Below are 15,019 nucleotides of genomic sequence, written 5' to 3'. Positions count from 1 at the left end.
CTTCTATCAGCATTTGTGTAGTTTATTTGAAGATGATTTTTTTTTCTTTTTTTTCTTTTTTCTTTTTTTCGGAGCTGGGGACTGAACCCAGGGCCTTGCGCTTGCTAGGCAAGCACTCTACCACTGAGCTAAATCCCCAACCCCTTGAAGATTATTTTTATTTCATGTGCATGAGTGTCTTGTCTACACAGATGTCTTTGCATCGTGTGTGTGTATGCTTGGTGCCTGTGGGGGCCAGAAGAGGGTGTTGGTTCTCCTGAAACCGGAGTTACAGCCAGTAGTGAGCCAAGCCATCTCTTCAGCCGCAACCACCTGTCTTAATTTCTTTCACCAATGTTTTGTTTTCAGATTACAAAGTTCATGTACCTTATTCATCAAAGCTATACTTAATTTTATGGTTTGGAGCACAGTTTTAATTTAGAGATAATCTTTCTATTTCCTTAGAGCTTGTGCTTTGATATTTCATGTTTAACATAACCCTTGTTCATTATCTGAGGTGAGAAGAATTTATGCTTATGCCTATGTTTATGCCTTAAAGGGCTTTATGTTTAGTTCTTAGGTTTAGGCCTTTGATCCATTTCATAAATCTTTTGGTATATGCGTGGCAAGGGCTTAGTATAATTTAATTTTTTAAATGTGTATTTCTAGTTGCTTAGTACCTTTTTTTTGAAAAGGTCTTTTTTCACTGAAAATTATTTTATCATTATATAAAAATGTTATTATATTAAGACCTATATAATTAATTGCCAAGATAGGCTTTTTTTTTTAGTCTCCGTTGTGTTTCATTGGTCTGTGTCAGGGCCATCATAATGTTTTGGTAACTGTTGCTTTCTTCTGTATTTTGGAATTAGAGTGTTTGAATTTTTCAAATGTGTTCTTTTATTGGTCAATATTGTTTTATCTATTTTTGGACCCTTGCATTTAGGCTCAGCTTGTTTACTTCCTCAAGAAGGCTAAGTAGGGGCTGGAGAGATGGCTCAGTGGTTAAAAGCACTGGCTGTTCACCCATAGATCCTGGGTTCAAATCCCAGCACCTGACACTTTTACACAGACATACATGGAGGCAGAACACAGCACCAGTGTAAATAAAATTAAAAACAAAAAGAAGGCTAAATAGGATTCTATTGGAGACTATACCTAGATAGCAGCTGAGCCATACTATCATACATATCAATGTTTAATTCCTCTACTCATGAACCTGGGAGGTCTCTACATTTATCTAGATTTCCTTTAATTTCTTTCATGTGCGTGCACACACATGCATGCATACATCTTCCACTGAATTTAATCTTTTCCTCTTTTAAGGAATACTATAAAATTTTTAGTTCTAAATTTAGCATGCTTTTTTAAATTTTTTAAATTTACTCATAAAGATATTGTTGTCATCCTTCTTCTCCTCTTCTTCCTCCTCCTCTTCCTCCTTCTTCTAGGAGCATCATCATCATCAATAATCATCCAAGACAGGGTTTCTCTGTGTAGCCCTGGCTGTCCTGGAACTCGTTCTGTAGACCAGGTTGGGCCAGGCTGGCCTGGAACTCAGCTCTACCTGTGCTACCACTACTGGTTAGGACTTCAGATCTCTCACTGGGGTTACCAGTGAGATATCAAATTACAGTTATAAAGTAGCAATGAAAATAACTTTATGGCTGGGGGTCACCACAACATGAGAAACTGTATTAAAGGGTTGCAGTGTTAGGAAAGTTGGGAATGATTGGCTTAGAGAAATGGTTCAGCCGTTAAGAGCACTCACTGCTGCTGTATAGGACTAAGGTTTGGTTCTCAGCACTAGTTCATGACTCCAGTTCTAGGGGAGCTGCCACTCTCTTCTGTCCTCTGAAGGCACCGGATATACAAGTGAATGAAAATACACACAGGCAAAACACTCGGACGACAGACACTTAAAATAAATACCTCTTTTAAAAATGTAGAGTTGGGGGATGGAAAAATGTGTCTGTGCTTAAGAGCATTGGCAGCTCTTCCAGAGGGCACTGGCTAACTTCCCAGCACCTACTTGGTGACTTCGAACTGCCTGTAACTCCCAGTTCCAGGGACCATCTTCTGGCCTTTGAGGTACCAGACACACAAGTGATATACACACATGTAGGCAACACACCCATACACACCAGGTAAGGTGGTACATGCCTTTAATACCAGCACTTAGGAGACAGAGGGAGGTGGATCTCTGGGTTCAAGGCCAGCCTGATCTACACAGCTAGTTCCAGGACAGCCAGGACTACACAGAGAAACCTTGTCTTGAAAAACCAACCAAACAATTAAACAAAACAAAACAAAACCCACTTCTACACATAAAGTAAATAAATAAAAATTTGAAACAGGAAAATAAATTTACATTCATTCATTCATTTATTTGTGTGTGTTATATGTCACAGAGGCCCAAAAACAATGTGGAAGTCAACTCTCTCCTTTCACGATATATATTCCAGAAATTGAATTCTGATCCTCAGGCTTGGTGGCAAGTAGCTTTACCTTGAAGGGGCAGAAGGAAAACTTAAAAGAAAAAATTTTAATTAATTTAGTGTGTGCGTGTGTGTGTGCGTGTGTGTGTGTGTGTGTGTGTGTGTGTGTAAATGTCTGTCTGTCTGTCTGAATGTATATCTGTGTGCTACGTGTGGGCCTGGTACCCAGGGAACCAAAAGAGGGCATCAGGTTCCCTGAGGCTGGGTAATGGATGGTTGCGAGCCATGTGTTTGTTGAGACTTGGACTGAAATCCTCTAGAAGAGAAGCTATTACTCCTTCCAAGTCACTGAGTCATCTCTTCAGCTCCTAGAAGGAATTTTATTAAAATTTATTTTATTACTAGTGTATAGCAGTGATTTGGTTCTTATTGGCACTGTATCCTTCCACCTTGATGAGCTTTCTTATTATAATAGTTTTCTAGTGGATTCCTTAGTTGTTATTTTTTTTTAGAATTATTTATTTTACGTATATGAGTACACTGTCACTGCCTTCAGACACACCAGAAGAGGGCATCAGATCCCATTACAGATGGTTGTGAGCCACCATGTGGTTGCTGGGATTTGAACTCGGGACCTCTGGAAGAGCAGTCAATACTCTTAACCACTGAGCCATCTCTCCAGCCCAGTTATTTTTTAAATGGCATGGGGTTTTTTTGTTTTGTTTTTTGTTTCTCTTCCTTAGTTATTAACCTACCTAGAACCTATAGTCTAATCTTTGGTGGTGAAAGCAAACATTTATCCTTTTCTTTTTCTGTGGCATGATTTCACAATTTTGCTTGTGTTGTTTCCACTTTGCAACCCTCCTGTTTCAGCCTGCAAGTAAGCGACTATTATAGGCACACGACACAGCCAAAGCAGACATGCTCTTCCTGTTAATAGTCTTGAGAAATAATTCAGTTGTTTACCTTTCAATGCTGTCCTAGTTAGGGTTTCTATTGCTATGAAGAGACTCTATGATCATGGCAACTCTTATTAACATTGCACTGGGGCTGGCTTACAGATTCAGAAGTTTAGTCCATTATCATCATGGCCAGAAGCTTGGCAGCCACGGGTAGACATGGTGCTGGATGCTACTGGCCCTGGCTTGAGCCTCTGAAACCTCAAATCTTGCCCCTGTCACACACGTCCTCCAGTATGGCCACATCTACTCCAACAAGGCCACACCTCCTAATAGCGAGCCTTTGGGGGCCATTTTCATTCAAACCACCACAAATGTACTATTTAAAGTATTACATAAATGTATAAACATTATGAGATTTTGGGAACATTCCTTACCAGCTTGAAGCATTTAGGTTTTGTTGGTTTTGTTATTAAAGTGTGGACACAGTGGTTATAGTGACGGGGTTGGCTTTTACCTTGTGCTCTTCCTGCCCCTGTTCCCTGATGTGCGAGATCCACTGACCTGACTAAGAGTATTAGTATTTTTTAAAAAAGATCTTTTAGGGGCTGGAGAGATGGCTCAGTGGTTAAGAGCACCGACTGTTCTTCCAGAGGTCCTGAGTTCAAATCCCAGCAACCACATAGTGGCTCACAACCATCTGTAATGGAATCCGATGCCCTCTTCTGGTGTGTCAGAAGACAGCTACAGTGTACTCATATACAAAATACATAAATAAAAAATAAAATAAAAAAAAAAGAGAGAGAAAAAAAAGATCTTTTAGGTTAAGTGTACTGCATACTTGAGGAAACTACTTGTGTAAATTAGTATATAAGGAACCAAGATGAATTGTCTTTAATGCTATTGAAATTTCACTAGCATTTCCTATGTGTGTATATGTACAGACTTACTTGTGTCCATCACCTATATAGAAATGTGTATACATACATGTGTATATTCCTTTACAGAAAAAAAGTAAAACTTTCAATGAATGATAGAAAAGTTCTAAAGTCTAGATTCATTCCCTTAAATGACTGTCATTTGCTCTTATGTGACCACATTGAATAACCTCTAGATTAGAAACTTATATTTTGAGTAAATATTGAACTTGTATTTTAGGTAAAAGGATGCCACGAAGAAAGAAAAAAATTAAAGAAGCCTCCGAAGGTCAGAACCTTGAGAAGAAGGATCTGGAAACCACCAGTTCTGTCAGTATAAAGAAGAAGCGTCGACTGGAGGACTTACTCATAGTGATATCTGATAGTGATGGAGAGGTCAGTATTTGACATGGAATTGTGGGTCTCAGTCTAGGCCCCTTTACCCACAAGGCTTTGTTTTGATTGTACCTTCATCATAGTTTGCTGAATTCATTTGCTTCTTACTTGATTTTCTTTTGATTTCTAAAGGGAATTATGGATTATTTAAAAGAAAGTTGTTGTAAAATATAAAAAATAAAAAAAGTATGGCTGTCTTTTACCTCACTAGGTCTGGCACCTCAGTGCCCCAAGATATCTGCTAGATATCTTGCCGGAAACACATCCCAACTCCTCAGCGGCAGCCCAGAGTCTCCAGCTGCTGCACACTTTCCTATACTCAAACCATCACATAAATGAACACACAACACAATAACCTTAGGTCCAATTGATAAGATATAATTGCCCACCTAAACATACAAAGCCCCGTACACATCCATCCCTTAAGAACATTTGTAACAACCTGTAAAGGTACAGCATGGAATATTAACGTCAGCCGCCATATTCTCCTGCCACAGCTTCTCTTTCTCTCCCTCCTGTCTCTCTTTTCCATTCCAGTCTCCCCCTCTTCTTTCAAACTTCTCTCCTGTCCATCCTTCCTCTCACCCAGTGACAGGCCTCCTATCCTGCACCTGCCTTTACCTGTATTTTACAGATGCAATGGGGAGAAGGTTCTGGTGAACTCCCCTGATTCCTGTGTACGTGACTGTCCTGGGGAAGTGGAATTAGCGTCAAAATACAGATAACTCCAGGGCAAACCACAACAGAAAGTGACTATGCTATTTGGCTGGGGATAAATGATAAGTTTTCATTTTTGTAATATGTTAACCCAATGTAATTTTGGAACCGTTAAATTAAATCACATAGAAAATGTAATTTTTATGTGTTTGAAAGTAAAAGAAAATGTAACAGCTGCCCGGGATCCATCCCAGGCTCCCTACATTCCAGGGAGCCATGCTGCCTGCGCGGCCAAGACACATGCTGATGTCATTGGGAAAGGCTTCTAGGGGACAGGTTGTCTAGAGTGTAAACCTTCTCCGTTACTTACCTCGCCTCTTCTTTCTTTTTTACCTGTGTGTTAGATCAGGTCCAGTGCATAGTGAACCAGGTCAGTGTGGAAGAAGCATTTTTCTCTGACTAAAGTTGAGCGTCACCCTTGTCTCCTGTTTTTCATCCTTTGTACCCAATTGGTCACCACATACTTTAGGTTTATCTCAGGTGACACTCAGGTTGTTCCATTCCTATTTCTTTGCCTTTTTATCTGCTGTGTAGACTTTTGCAATAGACTCTGAAGTGTCTCTCTGTCATGTTTTTCCTCCTGACATTTTTTAAGATTTATTTATTTATTATAAATAAGTACACTCTAGCTGGGAATTGAACTCAGGTCCTCTGGAAGAGCGGTCAGTGCTATTAATTACTGAGCCATCTTCTCCAGCCTTAGATTTTTTTTTTTTTTTTTACAAAATATATTCTGATTTTGGTTTCTTTTCCCTCACCTCTTCTCGGATATTCCCTAACTCCCCACCTATCCTAATCCCCACCTTTTCTCCCTCTCTGTAGAGTACAAGCTGGCATCTAAAAAGTAATAAATAAGATAATAACAAACAAACAGAAGAAAAAGAACCAAAGAAAAAGACCAAGAAACACACATAGATGCCGAGACACACAAACAACTTCACACATAGAAATTCATAAAAACACAACATTGGAAACTATAATAAACCCAAAGACTATAAGGACAAACAAAAAATGGTGTGCAGAAAAAGTACCTCCAAAAGGACGTTGGGTTGTTTTGTGTTAGTCTTCTATTGCTGGGCGTGGGGTCTGTCCTTAAAAGGGGTTTATATATCCAGTGAGACCTCGTTTTTCCTTTGTGAACAGTTAATTGGAGATAGCTTCTAGGTTAGGGATGGAGGCTATGTCTGCTTTCCCTCTGAGCACTTTCCCTTTGACCCCATGTGGCTTAGACCTGTGCAGGCCCCGTGCACTGCCAGTCTCTGTGAGTTCATGTCCGCGTCAGTCCGGCTGTATTGGAAGGCTTCTTGGTGTCCTCTCTCCCCGCTGACTCTTAGAATCTTCCCTCTCTTCTTGAGGAGGATTCCCTGAGCTCTGAGAAAATCCCGTTAGCATTGGGTGTTCTAGGTCTCGTGCTCTCTGGACGGCGTTCCATGGTGGGCCTCTGTGTTTTCCCATCTCCTGCAGCAGGGAGCTTCTCTGACGATGGCCGAGCAGGACTCTGATCTTGCTGCTGCGGCCCTTAGTTTTCCTTAGTTCGTGTGTGCGTGTTGTGAGTGTATCCAATGTCAGTGCAGGTCCTGAGGCGGCCTAGAGAGAGTCCCATGGAGCTGGCTGCTCTGAGCCACCTGATGTTGTGCTGAGAGCTGAGCCGCACAAGAACAGGAAGTGCTTTCAACCGTGGAGGCCTTTCTCTGTCCTCCCATTTCCCCCAGTTAGCACTTTTAAAATACTTAAAAAAAACCTGTTTCAGTATTAAACAGTTGGTAGTAGGGGAACAAGCTTCTTGGCGTTGTTAGTTGAAAATCTCTGAATTATTCCAAAGTTCTTTGACTCTTGTGTTGCCTCCAATGCTCTTCAGTTGTTTTTCAGCTGGGGTGTCAGCCCTCTTGGTTTCCATTGTAGATCCCTAAGGCTAGAACTTGTGCTTATTCCTGTGCTGTTAGTTGTTATTCTTTGAAATTGCCACCGTAGGAACTTCTTTTAAAAATGACATTTTGATTAAATTCGTGGGACTGTGTATGGTGCATGCTTGTGGAGGCTGGAGAACAACTTTTTGGAGTTGGCTCTCTTATGATGCGTGTTCCTGAATGGAGCTCAGCTGGTGTGGCTGGATGGCATCTCAGTCACTTCTGAGCTCTCCTGCTGGCCCTGCTGTGGTATTTTGCAACCTCTGTCTTTGGACTGTGCTTTTCTGGAGGGTAATGATTTTCTAATTTAAATACCTGTCAATAGTGCTTAGCCTTTAGCATTCTTAGAGAAGCCTGCATTGGGTTGTATGTATGTATGTATGTATGTATGTGTGTGTGTGTGTGTGTGTGTGTGTGTGTGTGTGTGTATGTATGTATGTATGTGTGCATGCGTATATATGTATGTATGTATGTGTGTGTATGTATGCCTGTATCTATGTATGTATGTATGTGTGTATGTATGTATATATGTATGTATGTAGGTATGTGCGTGTATGTATGTACCTATGTATATATGCATGTATGTGTGTGTATATGTGTGTGCGTGTATATGTATGTATATATGTATGTACATACGTGTGTATGTATGTGTATGTATGTGTGTATGTGTGTGTATGTGTGTATATGTGTATATGCATGTGCTTGTGTATGTATGTGTGTGTATGTGTATGTGTATGTATGTATGTTTGTATGTATGTATTCTTGCGTGAGTTTGTGTATCACATGTATGCAGGTGTTTGTGGCGTCCACCCAGGGTCAGATCCACGACTGGAGGTATAGGTACCTGTGAGCTACCTGATCTGGGAAGCAATTATTGGGTCTTTATAACTTAACTGCTCAGACCTCAGATTTTACTTTTTCTTTTCTTTCCTTTTTTTTAAAAAACTGGTTCCCCCCACCCCCTTTTTTTCTGAGTTTTAAGACAGAGTCTCACTGTGTACCCCTGATTGGCCTAGAACTTGCTTCGTAGACCATCCTGGCCTTGAATTCACAGAGATCTTCCTGCCTTTGCCACCCAAATACTGAAATTGAAGGTATGAGCCAGCAGTTCTAGCTTTAGTTAAATATTCCTTTAAGAAAATATCTTACCTGGATCATAGCTCAGTGGTCAGACATTTGGTCATGAGTAATGGCCTCCTAGGTCTGATTGCCAGCATTGTAATACACACAGTTGTGTGCACACAGTTAATCCTAGTACAGGAGGCAGAGGCAGGACTAGATGCCTTCGAGTTCAAGGCCAGCCTGGTTTACATAATGAGTCCCAGGACAGCCAGGGTTAGAGAGATCCTGTCTCTAAGAACAAAGCAAAACAAAATTATAAAAAAACCCCAAACCCCCTACTCAAACCAAAGTACCCAAGAAACCAAGAAAATGTAAGGGCAATAGCATAATCATGACGTAATTTGGGCTTCCTTCTGCACACATTTTCTCTCTGGTTTGGCCCCCTTTCAGCTCTCTTCAGCACACGTGGTACAGTTCTAGCCCCTCCAGTGTCCTGGGGTTTCTGTTGCAGCCCAGGCCTCACCGTTAGAGCTCCACATGTGCCTCAGGGTGTCCTTGTAGGGAGTGGGATCTTACCACAGATTGCCTCACCTCAGCTGCTTTCAGAAAACGTGGAACACAGGACTCTGTGACTTCTTTACTTTGGTTTCTTATATGCTTGCAAAAATGGTACTAATGATGCCAAGTCCCGCTGCCAGTTCAAGATGTAGCCTGGCCCCTTGGGATACAGCTGTGTTGACTAAGTTGTGTGTACAGACCCTCAAGAAACTTCCCTAAGTAGTTGCTCTGAGGAGCAGGAAGTCCCTTCAGTTTAGATTTTCTTCCTTTAGATAAATTTTGATTTTTACATGACAGCCACCAATGGACTTTGCCCTGAGGACACCTTCCCTAGTCCCATTGTCTCACAGTTTTCAATGCTAGATACAATTCTGTCTTAAAATTCTTACTGTCAAATAAATTAGTTTATTGTCTTTATTCAACTTTACTCAGCTTCTCAGGACATAGGCAGAATGAAACCAGATTCATGATCAAAATATGACATACATGACCTGTATCCCAGTTCCTGATAGTCATTGTTCTCTGAAAGCTCATGGTCTGAGCCCCACTGTTCATGCTTTCCTCAGTGAGCATCCCTGTCTTACAGGCTCCCATTAAAATAGTCCACTAAGTTCTGTTTACAGCACTCCAGGGCTTTTCTGACTCAGAGTTCCAGACACTTCCACACTTCTCCCCCAAACCAGTTTCAGAGGTCTAAGAACCACACGGACGGGCTTACAGCAGCAGCCTCCCTTCTTGGCACAGGCTCTGCCTCAATGCTCTTATGTCGTGATAAGACAAAAGAGCAACTGAGGGAGAAAGAGTTTCCAAAGTTAAATAGTCCATCATGGCTTAGAAGAAATCCCAGCCGGTAGGGAAGGCGTGGTGGCAGGAGCAAGAGGGCATTGTTTATATACTTCTACTCTCAGGAAGCAAAATGTGAATAGGAAGTAGGGCAGGCTGTAAAGCCTCAAGGCCTTTCCCAAGCCCCACTAATTGCAGTGAGATGCTAACTACCAAAGGTTCTACAGCCCTCCCAAACAGGGCTACCAGCGGGGAGACAAGTATTCAGACACTTGCCCTGGCTAGTGGAGCACGGTCCCATTCAAACCACACTTCTACTTGGGGTTTCTTTTACACTCATGGAATTTACTGTACCTGATGATTTGAAGGACCTAATACTGCACTCATGCTTTCTAAGGGTGATTTAGTCTGTGTTTCTTTCTTTTTTTTTTTTTTTTAAATATTTTATTTATTCATTGTATGTACATGAGTACACTGTCGCTGTCTTCAGACACACCAGAAGAGGACATCAGATCCCATTACAGATGGTTGTGAGCCACCATGTGGTTGCTGGGAATTGAACTCAGGACCTCTGGAAGAGCAGTCAGTGCTCTTAACCTCTGAGCCAGCTCTCCAGCCCTAGTCTGTGTTTCTTAATCTGTTGTTTGTTTGTTTGAGACAGGGTCACACTTTGTAGCCTTGGCTGGCCTAGAACTTACTGTGTAGATCAGACTGGCCCTGCCTTCCAACTGCTGTCTTCACTCTCTTCTTTTTTTTTTTTTTTTTTTTTTTTTTTTTTTTTTGGAGCTGGGGACCCGAACCCAGGGCCTTGCGCTCGCTAGGCAAGCGCTCTACCGCTGAGCTAAATCCCCAACCCCTGTCTTCACTCTCTTTAAATCATTTTTCCTGGTCTCATTTTCTGACTGTTCTTTGTTCCATGGCTTGTAGTAGCCGTGGGATACTGATAGACTTTTTTGATATGTTGTTCTAATAGTATGTGCATGTCTTCGTTAGGGTTTCTATGGTTTAAAGAGACCGTGACCAAGGCAACTCTTATAAAGGAAAATATTGAATTGGGGCAGGCTTACAGTTCAGATGTTTAGTCCATTATTGTCATGGCAGGAAGCATGGCAGCCTGTATGCAGACATGGTGCTGGAGGAGGGGCTGAGAATTCTACTGCTGGTTCAACAGGCAGCAGGAAATGAACTGAATCACCAAGCCCTGCTTGAGCTTTTGAAACCTTAAAGCCCACCCCCTAGTGACACACTTCCTCCATCAAAGCCACACCCACCACCACGAGGCCACACCTCCCAATAGTGTTCTGGGTCAAATATCCAAACACAAGTCTATGGGGTCATTCTTCTTCAAATGCCCACAGGGTGCTTTTCTAGTTTCTCTTCTTTTCATTTTTGGCTACTATCTGGGTATTATTTGACTTTTGCTTTTAATCTATATAGTAGTTGATCAATATATTTTACTTTGTGATTTCTTATTTATAATAGCATAACTTCTGCATTATGAGAGATAGAAATGGAGGAGAAGTGAATCTGGGGTAGAGGGGAGGTGTGTGTGTGGGACTAGGAGGAGTGGAAACTGATCGGGGTGCATTGAAAACAAAAAGAACTTGTATTTATCTGTATGTTTATATAGATACATTTTTTCTTTCTTGTGTGTGTGTGTGTGTGTGTGTGTGTGTGTGTGTGTGTGTGTGTGTGTGCCTTAGCTGTCCTGGAACTGACTCTGTAGATCAGGCTAGCTTTGAACTCATAAAGATCCACCTGCCTCTGCCTCCCAAGTGCCAGGATTAAACACATGTGCCACTACCATTCAGCTTAACTTTCATTTTTGAGGGTCAGTTATTATGTCTGTCAATCTGAATGTTTTAGGAAATTTTCTTTGCTTAATGTTTACCATAGGATGTGTCTGAAATTATTCAGGCCATTTGCTTTCTTCCTTTTTTTTTTTTTTAAGATTTATTTTATTTATCTTATTTAAATGAGTACACTGTCACTGTCCTCAGACACACCAGAAGAGGGCATCAGATCCCATTACAGATGGTCGTGAGCCACCATGTGGTTGCCGAGAATTGAACCCAGGACCTCTGGAAGAGCAGTCAGTGCTCTCAACCACTGAGCCATCTCTCCAGCCCACAGACCATTTTCGTAGAAAATGGTAGACATTTTATGATTTCTCATCCCTCTCCCCACCTGAAAATTTTCTTGGGCTACAGTTTAACATTTGTTCTTGAGGATCCCAGTCACACATATATTAAATCATCTTTGTCTGTGTTCTCGCTCACCTGCTCTTTTGTAGCTTTTTCTTATTGCTTTTTCTGTTTCCTTTTTGGTTATCTTGATTTTTTTTTTTTTTTTTGCTACATTTTGTTGTTGTTTTAAGACAAGGCCTTTCCACAGGGCCCTGGCTCTCCTGTAACTTATTGTGTGGACCAGGCTGGCTTCAAACTCCTAGTCATTCACTTGCTCTGCTTCTCAAGTGCTACTTATTAAGTTTTGAGGTGGAGTGGGGTTGGTCTATTAGGTTTTTAAAATTGATTTTATAGAATTCTTTTACTTTTTCTTTCATCAACCAACCAGTGGCCAAAGAATGCTCTACAATAAATGAATATATTGGATTTAAACACTTACTGAGTCAAGTGTTTCTGATCTTGGGTAGATGTCTACTAGTATTTTGGATATTGACCAGTTTTTATGTGTTTCTGTGAACGTGATCGTTAATCATGTCAGTATAGTATACATTTTTATTTTTATGGCTTAATTGGTTCTAGATCTTGCATACTTTTTTTTAATTGAGATGTCTTATGTATACCATTCTTAATAATCACTGATAATTCACAGGCTTCTACTAACCAAAAGGAAATATAGAAGAAATAGAAAATTATTACTTTTGATGTCATCTACTCTGATCGTGTTTCTTGTTTATAACAGGAAACAAAAGAGGAAAATGGATTACAGAAAATGAAGACAAAACAGTCAAACAGATCAAAGTGTTTGGCTAAAAGAAAAATTGCACGTAAGTTTTCATTTTTTAATTGAGTTGATACAGTGTTTTCATTAGGAGAAGAGACTTCTCTAGGGATATATATATGTTTGTTCTGAATCTAAACTTTTTATGTATGTGAGTACATTGTAGCTGTCTTCAGACCCACCAGAAGAGGGCATCAGATCTCTTTACAGATGGTTGTGAGCCACCATGTGGTTGCTGGGAATTGAACTGAGGACCTCTGGAAGAACAGTCAGTGCTCTTAACCACTGAGCCATCTCTCCAGCCCATCTTTAAGCTTTTGCAAATTTCTTAGAGAGTTACTTTAAGCTGTCCTAGAGGAAGACTATTGAAATTATAAATGTGAGCTTCGGGGTGGGTACTTACAGAGCCTTTGATTCTCTACCCACCTCTTAAACATTTTATTCTGTGTGTGTTTATTCTGTGTGTATTGCTTGTATGTGCCTGGTACCAAAGGAGCTAGGTCTCCTGGAACTGAAGGTACAAATGATTTTGAGCTGCTGTGTAAGTGTTGGGGACTGAACCCAGGTGCTCTGTTAGAGCACCAAGCGCTAGTAACCATTGACCCATTTGTTTAGCCCCCCTTTTCTTTTTCCTTACTATGTAGGTCTTAGACAAATTGCAGCTTTCAGCTGACCTCTTCTTCAGTAAAAGGCACGATGGGAGATGATTTACTCTTTTATGTTGAGAAAAAATTTAAGTTTAATGTGGACCAGTCAAAGTTAATGTTAGCTTAGGTGAGTAATTGTGCCATGGGTGGTGTTATTGCAGAGCTGGGCTCCACAGTGGCAGGGCTTTGTCAAGTCTCCATTTCCGTCTGTGCCTGGGGGTCACTGTCCAATGTGAATGAACTCTGCCATAGGAGTGGAGACAGGAGATCAGGGTTTAAATCCTATCTCCAGCCACATAACGAGCGTCCCAGGTTGGCTCCACTGCATGTCTAGATATGTTCTCTAGGTAAGTTCTGTGCATTGATTAGAGAGTTACATGTGCAGCAGGATGGCTGAGATGTAGTATTGATGCTAAAATAATTTTCTGAACATTTAGGACTTTTTCTGAACTTTTTGCCTTATATAGGGAACTCTGTGTTTCAGCTCATAAACAGAAATGGGGCCAGAAGTTTGGGCTTTCGTTTGACCTGTCTGAATGTACTGAATAGTTCTTGGCAAGGGCATCCTTAAATAGTTGCACAGATACATAATTCAGATTACTAATTCCTAGTAAAATTATATCTTTGGGAAACTCACTTGAAAAGGAAAAGTCTGAGCCATTTTTCAGTGCTGAAATTTGTTTCTAAAAATAAACGTGATGATAAAAGCTGTGTTCCCCAAATTAAAGAGTAGAGGACTGTCTTTTATGAGGAGTTCTCTGATTCAGACTGGATGAAAAGGAGCTAATAGTATGTGAGTGAAGAATTGCAATCATAAGTCATAGAACTACAAGGGGATACTATACTGAGAGTCAAGTAAGACAGTGCTGGAAACCCAGGATTCTAGACAGATTCTCACCTATTATGGTACAGGCTGGGCTTGGACTAACCATCTTTCTATCCTAGCGTCTCGTGTGCTCTACAAATGTCTTGGGAATGATCATCTGAAATATAAAAACTGTTGTGTGTGATTCTGTCCATGTTTGGAAGTACCTACATGTGTGAGCAACTATTTTGTTGTAAAACCAAGTATTAGTTTCACTAATTAAAGTCCTGATTAAAGGACTTAAAGGGGAGTTCTTTGCTGTGTATTGCTATACAAGAATCACAACCTAAAATCTCTTATACCTCGGGACATAAGAAAGAGGTGTCAGTTTCAATTCTAAGGAGTGATAAATGATGAAAACCAAGTCATTTCTATTTTTAGTTATAACTTTTCATTACTGTATTTGGAGTGCACTGCTTGCTGGTATGAAGTTGAACAGTCCTCTGAGTGGGGAGTGAGAATTATTATAGGAAAGACAGGAAGGAGACTTGTAACTTTAATATTTTCAAAAACAATTTTTAATGATGTTTCTTAAATAAATGCTTTAACCTTCCTTATAGCCACCACCCACCACAGGTAGTGGAAAAGAAAGGATACAGGGAAAGTGGACCTGTTTAGAAAGGTTCTTTGGAGCAATTCCTGTCTGTATTCTTTGGAAATCAGCAGTTCACTGTACAGGCTAGCGGGCAGTGGAAGCTCGATCCATTTGCAAACACTTTATGGATACACCAGCAGTCCAATTCTGTAGAGTACTATTAGCAAACATGAATCAGCAGCGGTAGTGTGACCTAGCAGAGACAGCCAGGCCTCTGCCTCAGCTCAAGTCAGCAGGAGGGACCATCAGGAACACCAGGAGAAGTTCTTGGCTGTGCCTCTCTCAGGGAAGC

At 40.8% G+C, this 15,019-nt stretch overlaps 1 protein-coding gene across 1 annotated transcript in view; it reads left to right on the top strand.

Moving 5' to 3' along the window:
• The window catches only part of Uimc1 (ubiquitin interaction motif containing 1), a 65,832-nt gene that overhangs the window by 4,269 nt on the left and 46,544 nt on the right, over positions 1-15,019 (top strand). Inside the window, exons 2-3 of the mRNA XM_032884365.1 lie at positions 4,475-4,629; positions 12,582-12,666. Coding sequence (XP_032740256.1) covers positions 4,483-4,629; positions 12,582-12,666 — 232 coding nt within the window. The 5' untranslated portion in view covers positions 4,475-4,482. The remainder of the gene's footprint in view (positions 1-4,474; positions 4,630-12,581; positions 12,667-15,019) is intronic.

The sequence above is a fragment of the Rattus rattus genome, chromosome 14, assembly GCF_011064425.1.
Source record: "Rattus rattus isolate New Zealand chromosome 14, Rrattus_CSIRO_v1, whole genome shotgun sequence".
Classification (NCBI taxonomy): domain Eukaryota; kingdom Metazoa; phylum Chordata; class Mammalia; order Rodentia; family Muridae; genus Rattus; species Rattus rattus.
This window is presented reverse-complemented; position numbering and strand designations above follow the sequence as displayed.